The sequence below is a fragment of the Anser cygnoides genome, chromosome 6, assembly GCF_040182565.1.
Source record: "Anser cygnoides isolate HZ-2024a breed goose chromosome 6, Taihu_goose_T2T_genome, whole genome shotgun sequence".
Classification (NCBI taxonomy): domain Eukaryota; kingdom Metazoa; phylum Chordata; class Aves; order Anseriformes; family Anatidae; genus Anser; species Anser cygnoides.
The window spans coordinates 27493646-27507189 of record NC_089878.1 but is presented as its reverse complement, the minus strand read 5'-3'; the positions used below and the strand labels follow the sequence as shown (position 1 = coordinate 27507189).

At 43.1% G+C, this 13544-nt stretch overlaps 2 protein-coding genes across 7 annotated transcripts in view; one reads left to right on the top strand and one right to left on the bottom strand.

Annotated features, from left to right (window-relative positions):
- Nucleotides 1-7846, bottom strand: part of HSPBAP1 (HSPB1 associated protein 1) — a 47647-nt gene extending 39801 nt beyond the window's left edge. For 4 of the 5 annotated variants that reach the window (XR_010832222.1, XR_010832224.1, XR_010832223.1 and 1 more), the window contains exon 1: nt 7717-7846. Coding sequence is in view for 1 of the 5 variants with exons in the window: in XM_048072233.2 (XP_047928190.1) it covers nt 7717-7753 (37 nt within the window). In the remaining 4 variants the exon portion in view is untranslated. Of the gene's footprint in view, nt 1-7569; nt 7693-7716 lie in introns of those variants that run through there. The other variant, XM_066999201.1, reaches the window with a different exon arrangement.
- SLC49A4 (solute carrier family 49 member 4) overlaps nt 7841-13544 on the top strand; it is a 67509-nt gene continuing 61805 nt past the window's right edge. The window contains exon 1 of one of the 2 annotated variants that reach the window (XM_048072232.2): nt 7841-8353. In XM_048072232.2, coding sequence (XP_047928189.2) covers nt 7966-8353 — 388 coding nt within the window. In that variant the 5' untranslated portion in view covers nt 7841-7965. The remainder of the gene's footprint in view (nt 8354-13544) is intronic. The other variant, XM_048072231.2, reaches the window with a different exon arrangement.

Here is a 13544-nt window from a genome sequence, read left to right as displayed (position 1 = left end):
AAGTGTTGCCAAAAACGAAGACTCGGCCAGACTTCAGCACTGAGGGCAGGTAAAAGAATAGGGATGAATTTGCTAAGTAGTCTCCAGTAGACCTTGTGCTTCTAAAAGAAAAAAATAATTTTTTTGTTTCCAATTAACAATTTTTCAGAGTAACTGAATGGGGTTTGGGAATAAAGAGTTTAGCTCAGCAGGCAGTCTGAAGAAAAGTGACTTGATCAAAGTTGTTCAGAAGTTAAATGTACTGTCATTAAAAAGCTAAATGTACTCTCATTCATTTAAAATAATTTAGCAAATTACAGGAGTTCATTAGTGAGTGGTAGTTGGCTTCTGCCAAAACACCCTGCTGCTTAAATATGAGGTTTAATTGAGAGGTATTAAAATTATTTTCTAAAAGAGGGAGTACAAGGAAATCCCAATAACATATTTGGAAGAAGCATTGTCTATTTGTTTTTCTTGTAAATCTGTAATGCTTTCTCATCCTTATTTCTTTTTTTAAAAGAAGTATAATGTATAAGAAGTTAAAAGAAATAATTGGCATCGAATAGGCTAATACAGAGCAGTCAAGCCACTCAAAAAATCAGCTAACCTCCATAATCTTAAATATCCACAGCCAGGAGTGGGGAAGAAGGAACAAGGGATGGTGAAATTCCCCAAACCAAAAAGAAGCGACTTGGTTTGGAGGTCAGACTTAATGATTTCTCAGTACATTAACTCTGTAAATTAAAAAAATAATAATTAAATAATCTGCATGTGATTACAAGGTTACGCACTATAATCAGCCTACTCTGGGCAAACAGAATGCATCTATTTATATCCAGGTAGTTTTCAGGACACACTGTATGAACATCTAGGTATGTCCTCCTGACCACTTATTGCTGTTACTATTATTTTTGACTCTGGGTATGGCACCACTGCAGATACAGCATAGCCTACAGGCATCTAAACTAGATTTGCATAGATATTTTGGCTACTGGAGGATAGTTAGCTGTTACATGGAGCCTCTCAGGACAGACCTGTTAAACGTGCTTCTACACTGGTAAAACTGGCACCTAAAGCTTCTTCCAGCAGCCTGAAATAGTAAGCACGCCCTTCCTTGCCCTCAGTGTCTGCTACTGTTGACGGAGGAGGAAAAAATAAAAGAATCAGGCTGTCCTTCCCAGGAAAATTTTGGGACCAAAAGGCAAGTGGTGTGTGCACACACTTAGCAGTCCTGCTGCAGCATCTCACAGTTAAGAGTAAACCTGAGTGACCCAAGACACAAAGATAAGAGCATGGGCTATGCCTTCAAACCTCAAACTGTCCTTAAAATAAAAAAATAAGGAAATAGCTATCAGACTTCTTAGGGGGTGGAGTAAGAGGCAGAACACTGAATATAACACTGGGAGGGACCTCGCACCCCAAGATCATGCATAAATTTGTGGAACTCCTTCCAAAATCCCCTAGGGTTCTTCTTAGAAAGCTAGTCCAGAACTCCTCGCCAGCTTCTGCCCTTTGCTTGTCCTGCTGCCATCCTGTACTGCACTTCCAGAAAGCAGCTGTATCTGTCTTCAGCTAAAAAAATGAACGTCGAGCTATTAGCACTTCTGGTCTCTTCTAGTAGAAAAAATGCCTTCCTTTCCCAAATTGACCTTGTAAATCCTGCCTGCATCTCTTGGCATTTCAAATTTTCCCTTCTCCTTCCTATCTCCAAAACCAGGAAAACTGGGATATGTACAATTGAGACAAATGATATTAAATGTATTTCCAATGAACTTTGTATATGCCCTGTTGGCAGAATTGCTGAAAGCACAGTGAAACATGAGACTGCAGCACTTGTCAGATAAATTGAATTTCATTTTCTTTTGAAGGAAAAGACTATGGTCTTTGAACAAAGCCTTCCATCAGGATATAAAAGAGTTTATCCAACAGGGAAGCCTTCTTTCTTAAGCTAGGCTGCTACAATTCCACCCTTCTGTCTGTTTGGCATGTAAATTACGCTCACCTGCTGCTGGGGAAATGTACTAGCAAACCCAATCCTTCCCACTACCTCACCAGCACTCATATACATTTTTCACAACCTTCCTAATACATGGGAAATTTAATACAAAACTGAATATAATGTTTTCATTGAAAGTAAAGGAATTGGCACATCAGAGAACTAGCATCTATATTTCTAAGAAAAAACCTAATTTGTTCATGTTGTAAATAAACTGTATTTCTATTTCTTTTCCTGTTCCTTGTTAGTAGTAAATATATATGCATGACTATGTAATTGATGAACGCCCTGCACAAAATTCAGTCACAAACTGTAACCATCTAGGACTTTATTGTTGTCCTATGCTGCCAACTCGATTGACGTGAACTTCAAAGCGACAGCAACAGAAGACTCTAAATCTAAAATACACCATTTTTCCATAAGCTATTGTAGTAAATAGTAATAGTCAATAGTATTCTAAAAATATGTTTTTCCCATAAGCTACTGTAGTAAATAGTCAATAACACAAATGAGCCTTTTGAATTTGACCTACAAAGGGCTGATGATGGAGTTATACATGGCTTTGTTCATTATTATAATACACTGGATACATATTTTGATTAATGCCCAAATTGAGTTTTTTAGAGTTATAATTGTCAAAGTGAAATTATACTTTAAAAGAATAAAAGTAACATTTTTGAATCGCATAAATTATTAAATTTAAATTAAAAGAAACTGCAAATTAAAAACTAAAATTAAAAGAAACTGCAAAGACTCACCATGTGAACCTCCAGAAAAGTTTCTCAAGTGCACAATTACTGATGTGCACAATCAGAGTATTAGATTCTGGGATTGCCATTATTATAGTAAGACTAAGCAAAAACCATGTCTGTTCTTACATCTGTTTACATTATTTCTTTCAGCAAGCAGAAGTCAGCTTAACTTTTAAGTTGCTATTTACCTTCACGAATATCCTCATGCAGCAACACACTGACAATGTACTTGTTGCCAGAAATGAAGGGGAAATTGGTCTGTGAAAAACTATTTTCAGTGCTTTGTTTTGTTTTCAATCTTGGGGTTCACATAAGGGAAATAAAATCCTGCTTTAATGCAATGTAGGGCTAAGGATAATTTGACCTAATACAGTTCACAAAAATCTGAATCACCAAGCTCTTGTAATGTAATGTTCAATCTTAACATTGCAATAACACTAGTTTTGATTCTTAATATAAATATTCCACATAAAAGAAACAGTTTGTACAGAAAGATAAACTTCTATGCAAGGAGGCTGTGATTTTTCACAACTACCACAACAAGCTGCTGTTAGGGGTATCACAGCACACCTATTGTATGATAGCCATGTGTGACCAGCCAGACACACAGCATTTTGTATACAGAAGTGCCCTAACGCTCAGATCATTACATCTGGGCAATGATTACGTTATTCCTTGCTGCTCCGATGTAAGACAATAGGAGAACAATGACAAAGTCTGATCATTCACCAGAGACACAATGCACAGACCAGTACCAGAGCAAATGACTAGCTTTTCTTGCTGGCATCAGACAATGAGATCAAGACTGAGGCAGATCAAGACCCAAGGAGACTGACACAGATTTTCAACCTGTATTCCCTACATCTTTCATTAACCAACCACAGAGGAAGAATCCACACGAAAAAACAGAGCTGCCCAGCATCTCCCTCAGGGACCCTGCCGTGGGCTCTGGCTAACCACAAACCACAAAATTATCTCCTGTACAATGGTCACCATGCAACGTGGGCATACACAGCCTGTGATCAAAAGGTATAAATGACTGTCTGCTGGACACTATTGATATTTGATTTTAAAAATAAAACTGTTCAGCTTTCATAAGTTGAACGTCTCCGTATTTTCCTTTCTTTTTGATAGTAGGAAAAAAAAAACAACCAAAAAAAAACCATGAGGAAGTACTGTAAAGCCTTTTTCATCCCAAAGTACAAGGGAACCATTGTATGACTGTAGAACTAGAAGTCTATCTTCCTCTCAGTTAAAGAGAAAGGTGAGAAAGAAGCTGAAAGGTACAGAATGCAGACTGGAAAATGCCCAAAACAGGCTGAAAACAGAGGAGATCCTGAACGTGTTCCTGCGTAACTAGAAAGAAGGGAATGTCAAAACTAGATAAGGGAAGGACAGGATTTGCTCACACCTCTTCCTAGGTGTTGTGCAAGGACAGAGGGTGTAAGGAAAACCATTACATCTCTCTGCTACACTGGTGCTGTGTATGAGAACTCTGAAACTATACTGTCACAACTCCGACTGAAGTCTAGCAGTTGAGGGAAACCTTTGGGAAACATGCCTTTTATTGGATGCTGGAGGGAATATTCAAAACAGTCTAAACATCACTTTTGAATCTTTAAACGAATGTAGGATCCTGCCCGTTTTGTGCCAAAATGCTTCTAGCCTTTGCAATAAACTGCCACTTGTCAGGCTGGAAGATATGAGCTGAAACAAGAAAGAACCAGACTGCACACATAATGCTAGGCGTTGTTTTGGGAGACAGGCATCAGAAACAAGGGGATGCTGAAATTCTCCTAATCGCTCTGAAAAAAAGTCACATGGGGAGCTGATCTGTCAAAAACCCGATGACCGGAGAGAGCAAATGGCACTTGCTAACGCCCTAGGAGTTGGAGGTTCCATCACGGGGGGATAATCCTCTAACTGCTCAACTCAACCGTTTCACCATAGGTGCGTTTAAGCTGAATCAGGCTCTCCAGATGCCCCAGGGTTACAACAAACCCGTCAAAGCCTTCAGTTTATCTTCATAAGCCAAGCTTAAAACAGCGCAGTCTAGGTGCCAACTCAATAATGGATCAGCCCGGGCTGTCTCAGGGATGGGATGAGCAGTTGGCAGCACTAACAGTTTCAGCCAAACAATTTTTATCCGTCACTACTAGTCTATCAAAGCGCGAGGCCACCAACTCCTAGGAGGAATTCCAGAGGGTTTTAGCACGGATATAGGCAGGCAGGCATGCATACGGAGATGCAACCAACTTGAAAGCTTTCAGGTTTGAAATGGAGGCACCTAACCAACAGATATGCTCTCGTGGCTGTGTGATTGATAACTGGAAGGGCTTCTATATCACTGTTTTGGATCTAGGCACCATAGTCTGTGCAAGTCCAGTTATAGGCATTAAGGTTCTGGGCCAGGAGACAAAATAACCTTTCCACTTGCCAGAATGTATGTGCGCTTCATCTGATAATATTCAAATCTCTTTAGCTACATTATAATGAGGTTAAAGCAAGAAGAGATTTCCCCACCCCACATATTACAAATGTCAGTAATGAGAACAGTAAAAATGTCACCACACGGAGAAAAGAGTGAAATTAGCATATTTAGAGAAGTATTATACCCATGAGTGAAATAATGCAATCAGCTAGCTGCAAGATAAAGCTAATTTGGTTTCCAACAGTTTATCAACAATGTACTGCTCCTTTACATTAACAAATTTAAATGGTACCATATCCTGCAAACAAGAATAATTCACACAGAATATTACATTGTGTTAATTAAATAGCCGGAATAGAAAAGGTCAGGCCGTGACTGAAAGATCTGCATATGGGTTGGGAAGCTATGAAGAAGATGGAGTGATTTAGAAACAAGCAGTTAAAATAAATTATTCAAATCATAATTAAGTCAATAGTAAATAAACCTAGATTTTCCAAGTCTATTTTAATCTTTTTTTGTCACTGTTTCTCAGAAAATTCTCTCTCCTGCTGGCCCTTGCATGTGCCAAAATATCTTTAAAACTCTCACATGATGAAGTGACCTGCATATTGAAGAATTTTACTGAAGTTTCCATTTTACCATGCACGTATCAAGAGGCAAGTTTTGCAGTTAAAGGACACTGCAAAGCACCACCTGCCTTATTATTGGATTAGTTTCTTGCTACTAGAATAACCAAGAAAGCCCTGCACTTACTACAGTTAATTGAAAAATGTTCAAAGAGAGAAACATTTTTTCACTTTGTTTACTTTTTCAAATGACAGCACTTTGTCTTTGGCACAATGCCACCAAATCAATTAAAATTATAGAAGTAACATAGCCGTTTCAAATTGAAAGAACATTTTGGCACGGACTAAGCCATACGGAGGTGGTAATGTATAAAGAAGACCAAGCAAAACAGGGAATTAATCTTACTTGGAAAAAAAAAGCATTAACAGAATACACATCGGTCATGATCAAGTCTGAATCTTGTCCAATATTTTTACTCTATTTTTTTCACCACAGTTCTACATGGCAAGCTGAAGTTTTACTTTACTATCTGCACATCCCTCTGATATTTATTTGTGCATGAATTTCATTTTTCCTGAAGAAGATATTGAAATTTTCTAGACAAAACCTCATTTTCTTCTTGATCATATTTCTGATTATTTCCGTTGGTATAAACTTCCTTTTTCCACCCTGAGTGCTTGCAACTCCTAATTTGAGCCTCTGTCTAGCAAACAGAGCTGTGTGGGCTAAACAATATGCGATGTCCGTATGTTTTGGGGGGGAAATTTCAGGGGAGTGTGTAGTTTTGGCTGCAAAACTGTGGATTGGGCATCGTGTTTGAATTTCAGTCATGCGCTGCCCAATGTATCAACAGAATTACATTAACACTGCATCTAAAACCAGCCCTTGTGGATCCCGCTATTTAGCTCTTCCCAATTAAGCACACAGGCATTTATCAAACCAGCTTCCAATCTTTGTGACAGAATTCCTAAGCGAGCCAAACTGAAATACGTATTTTTTCAAGGAAGATGAAGCATTGTGCAGCATATGAGCCATTAATTTTATGACAAGTGCAGATGGTAGATATACAGATAAATACTCATACAAGCTAATGAAATGAATATATACTTCAATCTATTTAAATGATAATAGTTTCTAATGAGCCTAGTGTAGCCCACATGATTCAGAATTCATCTGAATTCTTTTAAAATGGATTTACGTGCAGGCTGTAATTGAATCCTGTTTTTTTTTCCCCCTCCAATTCAGACCACAGCTGATTTTTACCCACCTCATTACAAAGCCATCCTGACACCTGTTAAGTAGACACCACATTTAGGTGCGCTGCATCCATCCCAACCCTTTTTAGACTTTAAGGGACACTTCTGGAAGAGAGCCCTCTTCGAACCTGACATAACATGGACAAGCTCTGCTGTAGCATCTCACTGAGTAAAGGCACTTCTAGCACTAAGGGGCCAGTCCAGGCCTGTCCTCTGTAACTGCAGGTGACCAGGTAACGGGATCACACCCGAGGTGGGTTGTTCCAGAGGGGATGCTGAAGATGCTGTTAAGATTGGAAAGGATGGTTCAGGGTAGGAGGCCTAGCTTCCTGCTAACACACTCCTGAAATAGTCAACCCCCTCAGAAATTAAGGCTCAGTTTATCTCCCTGGAACTCCTACAGTAAACAGGCTGAGGAACTGGGGTGCTTCATACAAACCCCACCGAGGTGAGCTGAAGACACCGAGAGGCGAGCTGAGGGCTCGCCCTGCAGCCACACCGCCGCGTTTCGTGGCCGGGGGGCACGCGGCGCCCCGGGGCCCCGCAGCACGCCCGGAACCGAGGCAGAGCAGCCACGCAGCACCGCACCTCCCCGCCGGGGAAATTCACTAAACCCGGTGTTTTCCTCCCGGTAAGGCGCCGTCGGGGAGGCGCAAGCGGTAACTCGGCGACACGACCTCCCGCCCGCCCCGGGACCGCCGGCGGGCAGCACGCCCGGGGCCGGCGGGCACCTACCCGGCGCGGCGGGGCCGCCGCTCTCCGCCCCGGCCATTTTGTTCCGGGCCCGGCCGTGCCTCCCCGGCTCCGCTTCCCTCCTCCCCTCGGCGGCGGAGGAAGGAGGCGGCCGCCGGCCCTTCCCCGACCGCGCATGCGGCTGTGCCGGGCCGGGGCAGCGCCGCCGCGCTCGGGGCTCCGAGTACGGCTCGTCCCTGCCCCCGGCCCCGCGCCCTCCTCCCCGGCGGGCCGCCGCCAGCGCCCCGGCAGATGGGCTTAGGCTGGAGCAGCGCGGAGGAGCGGCAGCCCCTGCTGCCCCCGCCGCCGCCCCAGCAGCAGCAGCAGCAGCAGCGGCGGCGGCCCCAGCAGCTGCAGCAGCCGCGAGGGGCTGCGGGGGGCCCGGCGGGGCCGGTGGCGGTGCCGGTCCGGCTGCTGGCCCCGGCAGCCGGTCGCGTCTACGGGCGGCGGTGGCTGGTGCTGCTGCTCTTCTCGCTGCTGGGCTTCGCGCAGGGCCTGCTGTGGAACACCTGGGGCCCCATCCAGAACTCGGCCCGCCTGGCCTTCGGCTTCAGCGGCTGGGACATCGCCCTGCTCGTCTTCTGGGGGCCCATCGGCTTTGCGCCCTGCTTCTTCTTCATGTGGCTGATGGACAAGAAGGGTGAGAGCGGGCTGGGGGTGGTGGGGCACGGCCGGGTCGGGCAGCCCGCTGCAGCCCCCCGGGATGGGACGGGACGGGACCTCCGTGGGGTCGCCATCGGGTGACTGATGCCCTACGGCACCACCAGCGCAGCTCTTATCTCAAATAAAGGTGCATCAAAGGCCACTCGTGAGGAAGGCGCTGAGAGGCGTTGCTAAAGTTTAGGTCTTTTCCAGCCTTTATGATTCTATAGACCTTATTGCTCTCTACAGCTACCTGGAAGGAAGTTGTGGGGAGCTGGGGGTTGGCCTCTTCTCGCAGGTAACTAGTCATAGGGATGGCCTCAAGTTGTGCCAGGGGAGGTTTACGTTGGAAACGAGGAGACGTTTCTTTTCAGAAAGAGCAGTCAGGCGTTGGGACGGGTTGCCCTGGGAAGTGGTGGCATCACCATCCCTGGGGGTGTTCAAGGAAAGGCTGGACATGGTGCTTAAGGACATGGTTTAGTGGGTGACATTGGCGGTAGGGGGATGGCTGGATCAGATGATATTGGAGGTCTTTTCCAACCTTAATGATTCTGTGGTTCAGTGATCCTAAAGCTAAGAGCGGTTGTAGCATTTTAGCTCCGCGTGGGTCTGGAGGAGAGCCACTCCGCTCTGGCATTGCCACGCAGGTGTTGGCCGTGGAGATGGTTGTATCAGCAACATTGTTTTCTGGTAATCAGCTGAGCACCAGCGGGGATGTCTCGATCAAGGGATGTTGGTGCTCAGAGCGGCTACTGCATGGTGGTGAAATGCTTCATCTCTGAAAATGGATCACGCCAAGCCAACAGCTTGCCTCTGGTGCACCAGGGAGGTGCAAAGGCAGCAAACAGAAACCCAGAAGTTAGGCGCTGTGGTTTTGGAAGGCAAGCACGAGGGAGAGTTTCCTAATGCACATTCGGGCCTTTGCATTTCAGTAGCTTACTTCCAAAACCAGCATTTGTCTTTGGAGAACTTCTTCAAGGCCTGTGAAGTTTGTGTGGTCACCCTGGGGACCGCTAAAGTGCACGTGTTTGCCGATTTGAGCTTCTGGGCCTAAATCCACAGAAGCGTTTAGTCTTTTAATTCCTGTTTAAACAGGCCTCTAACCAGGAGATAGGAGCCTAAATACCCTTGTGGATCCTAATGTTAAGTGCTGCTCATTCCATTTATTTAGGAATTAATAGCTCATTTGTGCGGAGCAAAGGGGAGAAAGTGAAGGAAGACGGGGAGAAAAGTTGTAGCTGAGAAGGTTTGTGCTTTGAAATTGGAATTGCTTTTCCTAAAGCTGAAGAGACTTTGGGGGAATAAAACCTATTGGGCTGAAAATACATTCTCCAAATGAGTCCGTGGTGGCTTTACAGCCAGCCTTCTCTCAAGCAATTCAAACTTAAGTCAACAATGTCTGTCTAGACTGTCGTATAATAGTATTGTTAATTATCTTGAAATTAAAGTGAGTTACTTTGTTTTCTACAGTGAAGATGACAACTCTGCTCATGTTATCAAGGAAATAAAACTAAACTTGAACCTGTGCTGGTAGAACTGAATGTATGTTTTTCTCTTCTATGCAGTTGATTTTGAGGGTTTTAAAAAATACTGGAGTATGTTAAATAATGCTTGTGATTTATTTTTTTTTAATTCCGCAATGAATGGAGGTACTGATATGAACTACCTCTTTGATCTTGCTGTGTTTCTGTCCTTGTTGAGACAGTTTCAGTTTATAGCCTTAACCGAGAATCTTTACTCATTGGTTTCATGCATGAAGAATATGTAACGGCCCTGGAGCATGTTCTTTGCACAACAGTGGATTTTGTGGGGGCCCTGTTGTGTTTCATGCTGTTCTTGGGTGGTTTCCATGGAGAATGTGGTGCCGCTCATGTTGGGAAGTGAGTAACGGCGGAGCCCTGACACTTTGCTTCCAGCGGAGCAAGGAGTGCCAGCACGGCCCAGCTCTCCCATGGAGCACGTCCCACCAGAGGCACCTCATGGGGTTGTATCTGCTCTCTGGAGGAGGAGCAAGACTTCTTTGAAGCTCTAAAGTTGGTTGGGTGTGACCTTGCAAGAGCAGTATTCCGCTTGCTTAGGAGTATACGTGCTTGTCGTTAGATTGAATTTACTCTGTACCAAACATCTAGAGAAACAACACCAGTTACTCTTCTGGCTTCAATCATCTGTCACTGGAGTTGGCTGGTAAAGAAACTGTCAGGAAAAGAAACTGTTTGTGAAGTGTCAACATTTAAAACCTGGCATGTATCAGAAGTATGACACTGTAGATGATGAGTGTCAGGATTTGTGAGAGGAGATTCTGCTTTTAGATAGTCCTATACTTCACAGTCAGAGGTGTATCTAACTGGTATCAATACATAGCTGCATGCTGTCAGTTAAGTCTGATTTTGTGTTATGATGCTTCAGATTAAGTCCAAAAGTATTTGTCTTTTTGTTTTTCAGTTGTTCAGTGTAGCATGTAGTTTGAAATCGAAATTGGTTCCCATACCAAACTTCTGTAGTACCATGTGTGTGTCTGTTTCTTATTTCAGTGCTGCTTGTAAGGGTTTGGTCACTTCTCCCCCCACCTTTTAATTCAATTCAAGTTGAAAGGTTGAATATTCAGCAATGGGCATGTTAATTTCTTAGACTGCGTGTTTCAGTTGCACCACAACTTCTCAGAGAAGCGTGGGGTCCCCCAAGAAGAGAGGGTGGCAGTGTTTATTTTTAGTAAAACATGCTAAAAAAGCAATAGTTAGCTGCTCTTCCATTTTATGTGCAAGGGATCTGTGATGCTCAGATTACATTTGTTTGTGTTTTAACCTAGAAGGGTTTCTTTGTCTCTGTGACCTTTTCCTTCCTGGCCTCCCAAATGTGTTTCCTGGATTTTTTTTGCAGAGGCCTGTTTGCTGTTGACACGGGTAACGTGGTTGGAGCCTGGGAGGAACACGTAGGCTGGGAAAGGCAGGGATGTTGTCACTTCTGGCACCTTGGGGAGTTTCTGCAGAAGACGCTACGGGTGACTTCACATGTCCCCTGTGGACTTATGTGACCCAGAGCAGCTGTGGATGTCAGGAGTGGTGAGTGGTGTGACAGTCTTGGTCAGCTAAGCCTGGGTTCCTATAGATCTATAGTGATTTCCTTTTTTTTTTTTTTTTTAAATGAAATTAAGTGAATTTTCATCAAGAGAACGGTGATGGCCTTCACAAGACTGTATTTGCAAAAGGTCCTCCTTTAAGGTCTGAACACATTCAGTGGGAAGAGGTGATTTTTTTGAAGGGTGTTTGTTAATGCAGTAGTTTAAAGGGTCTTTGATGCCTTGGAGCGAGCATGGTATTTCACTAGGGTATGTAAATTGAAAGATCACTTTTAATTTTGCCGAGCTCATGTTGGTCTTAAAAATACGTTAGTTTTCAGACACTTACTAAGGCTCACGTGTTGCAGCAGGAAATTCTTCTTTGGCCCTGTTCCTGCCTCCTGCTTCCTCTGGCTGACCGTGTGCTTGTACTAGCGTGGTTTTGGACTCGGCAGGCTGGAGCAGCTTTCCAAACTCTGCTTCCTAGGGCCCTGTCAGAGGGGCAGTGGTGATATCCATAATGTTTCCTCGTCCTGGGCTGGACGTATGCTGAAACTGAGGGATTATGTTTGTGAATGTCACTTTTGAGTACGTGCCATTATGAAGTAGGCTCGAAAAGCCATTTCTGTAGGTGGAATTATAGGGGTTTTTGTTGTTCTTGCCAGCTTGTATCTTGGTGAGGAAAGGTGAAGAGCTGGAGTGTGCACAGGAGTTAAATGTGTCTCACCAGATGCATTTTCTTTAGCAATAGGATGCAGGAGTCATTTTTTAATTGTAATTATCTTTAGAGATTTGGTAAGACTGAAATAAAATGGGAATTGATCTCAGTGTGCCATTGGATGGACCCTTGGTGTTTACAGGATTAAAATTAGCTATGATTTGTCACATGATGCCCGAGTGTTGATGGATGTTTTGTGCCTCGAGTGTTTCATGTCATGGGAACTGTAGACATGTGTACAGGTCTGTTAGGGTGTTTATGTATCTTAACTCCTCCTGAAGTCTGAAGCTTAAATATTTGAATTATGGGTCTGGTCCTCTGATCTTTTTATAAGTTAAGTTCATAGTTACAACATGAGACACAGACTGGTATTGTATATTTCTTCTTCATTATGTTCCCATGTAAGCAAGGAAAGGCAATGAAGAAGGAAATACTTTATAATTCACATTAAACTAATTTAATAGCATAGTGATATTTTTCATTAACTTTTGCAATACAGTTTTATCTTGTATTGAGTTTGAAGGAATGTCACTTATTACTGGTAAAAGTGAAATGTAATCTATTTCTTGGTCCTTTTTTGTAAAACGGTATATGCTTACATGGATTGTATAGATATTCTTAGTCACTTTTTTTTGCTAAAATTGAATTTACATAGTATTGTTATCCTAGTGATTAAATTACAAAATAGGGAGAAATTTTCAATAATCTATTTTTTTTTGTTTTAGTGGAGATTGGCTTGTATATTGAAACCATGAGTGTTTTTCTTGCTTAAATAGTTATTCTTTTTTTTTTTCTGAAAATCAAACTCCTAATTTCATTGCTGTCTCCTAGCTTCTTGTTTTTGTTCCCTTGAAATGTTTGATGTAGTTTTTACCTCTTTCACCAGGGGATTTTGAGGTTAAATCCTTCAATACAGTCTGACAAAATAGTAATGGATATTGAACATGAGCAGTAAATCAGACCTTACTAATATAAAAATGCCCTAATGACTGTTCTCTGTAGAAAATAAACTACACGTGATAGATAAGGAGAATTCTGTAAAATAGCCTGCATACTTGAAGGTCCCAGATTGTCACCTCGTACTGTATGCATGGAAGAGCTGATCTTGCTTTTGGGGTTTTGGACTGCTCTAATTCGCATCCAGGGTCACGGGGACAGCAGGAGAAGACTTCAGATGAGCACCCTCTCCCCCTTGGTAGAATGTCATCTAGGAAGTGTTTGTGAGATGCCTTTGGTTTTTGAGGGTTGTGAGGTTGAGTTCAGTGAGCAAAGAGGAAGCAAGATGTTGTTCTAGAACTCGGTGCATTCGTGAATGCACCAAGTGAAGCCAAGAGATGGGGAAGATTTTCTTTCTGTTCGGAGTTTCTGTTGTGCTTGGTGTCTCGGGGTCCTGATCTGTCATTCAGGCTCTCAGAC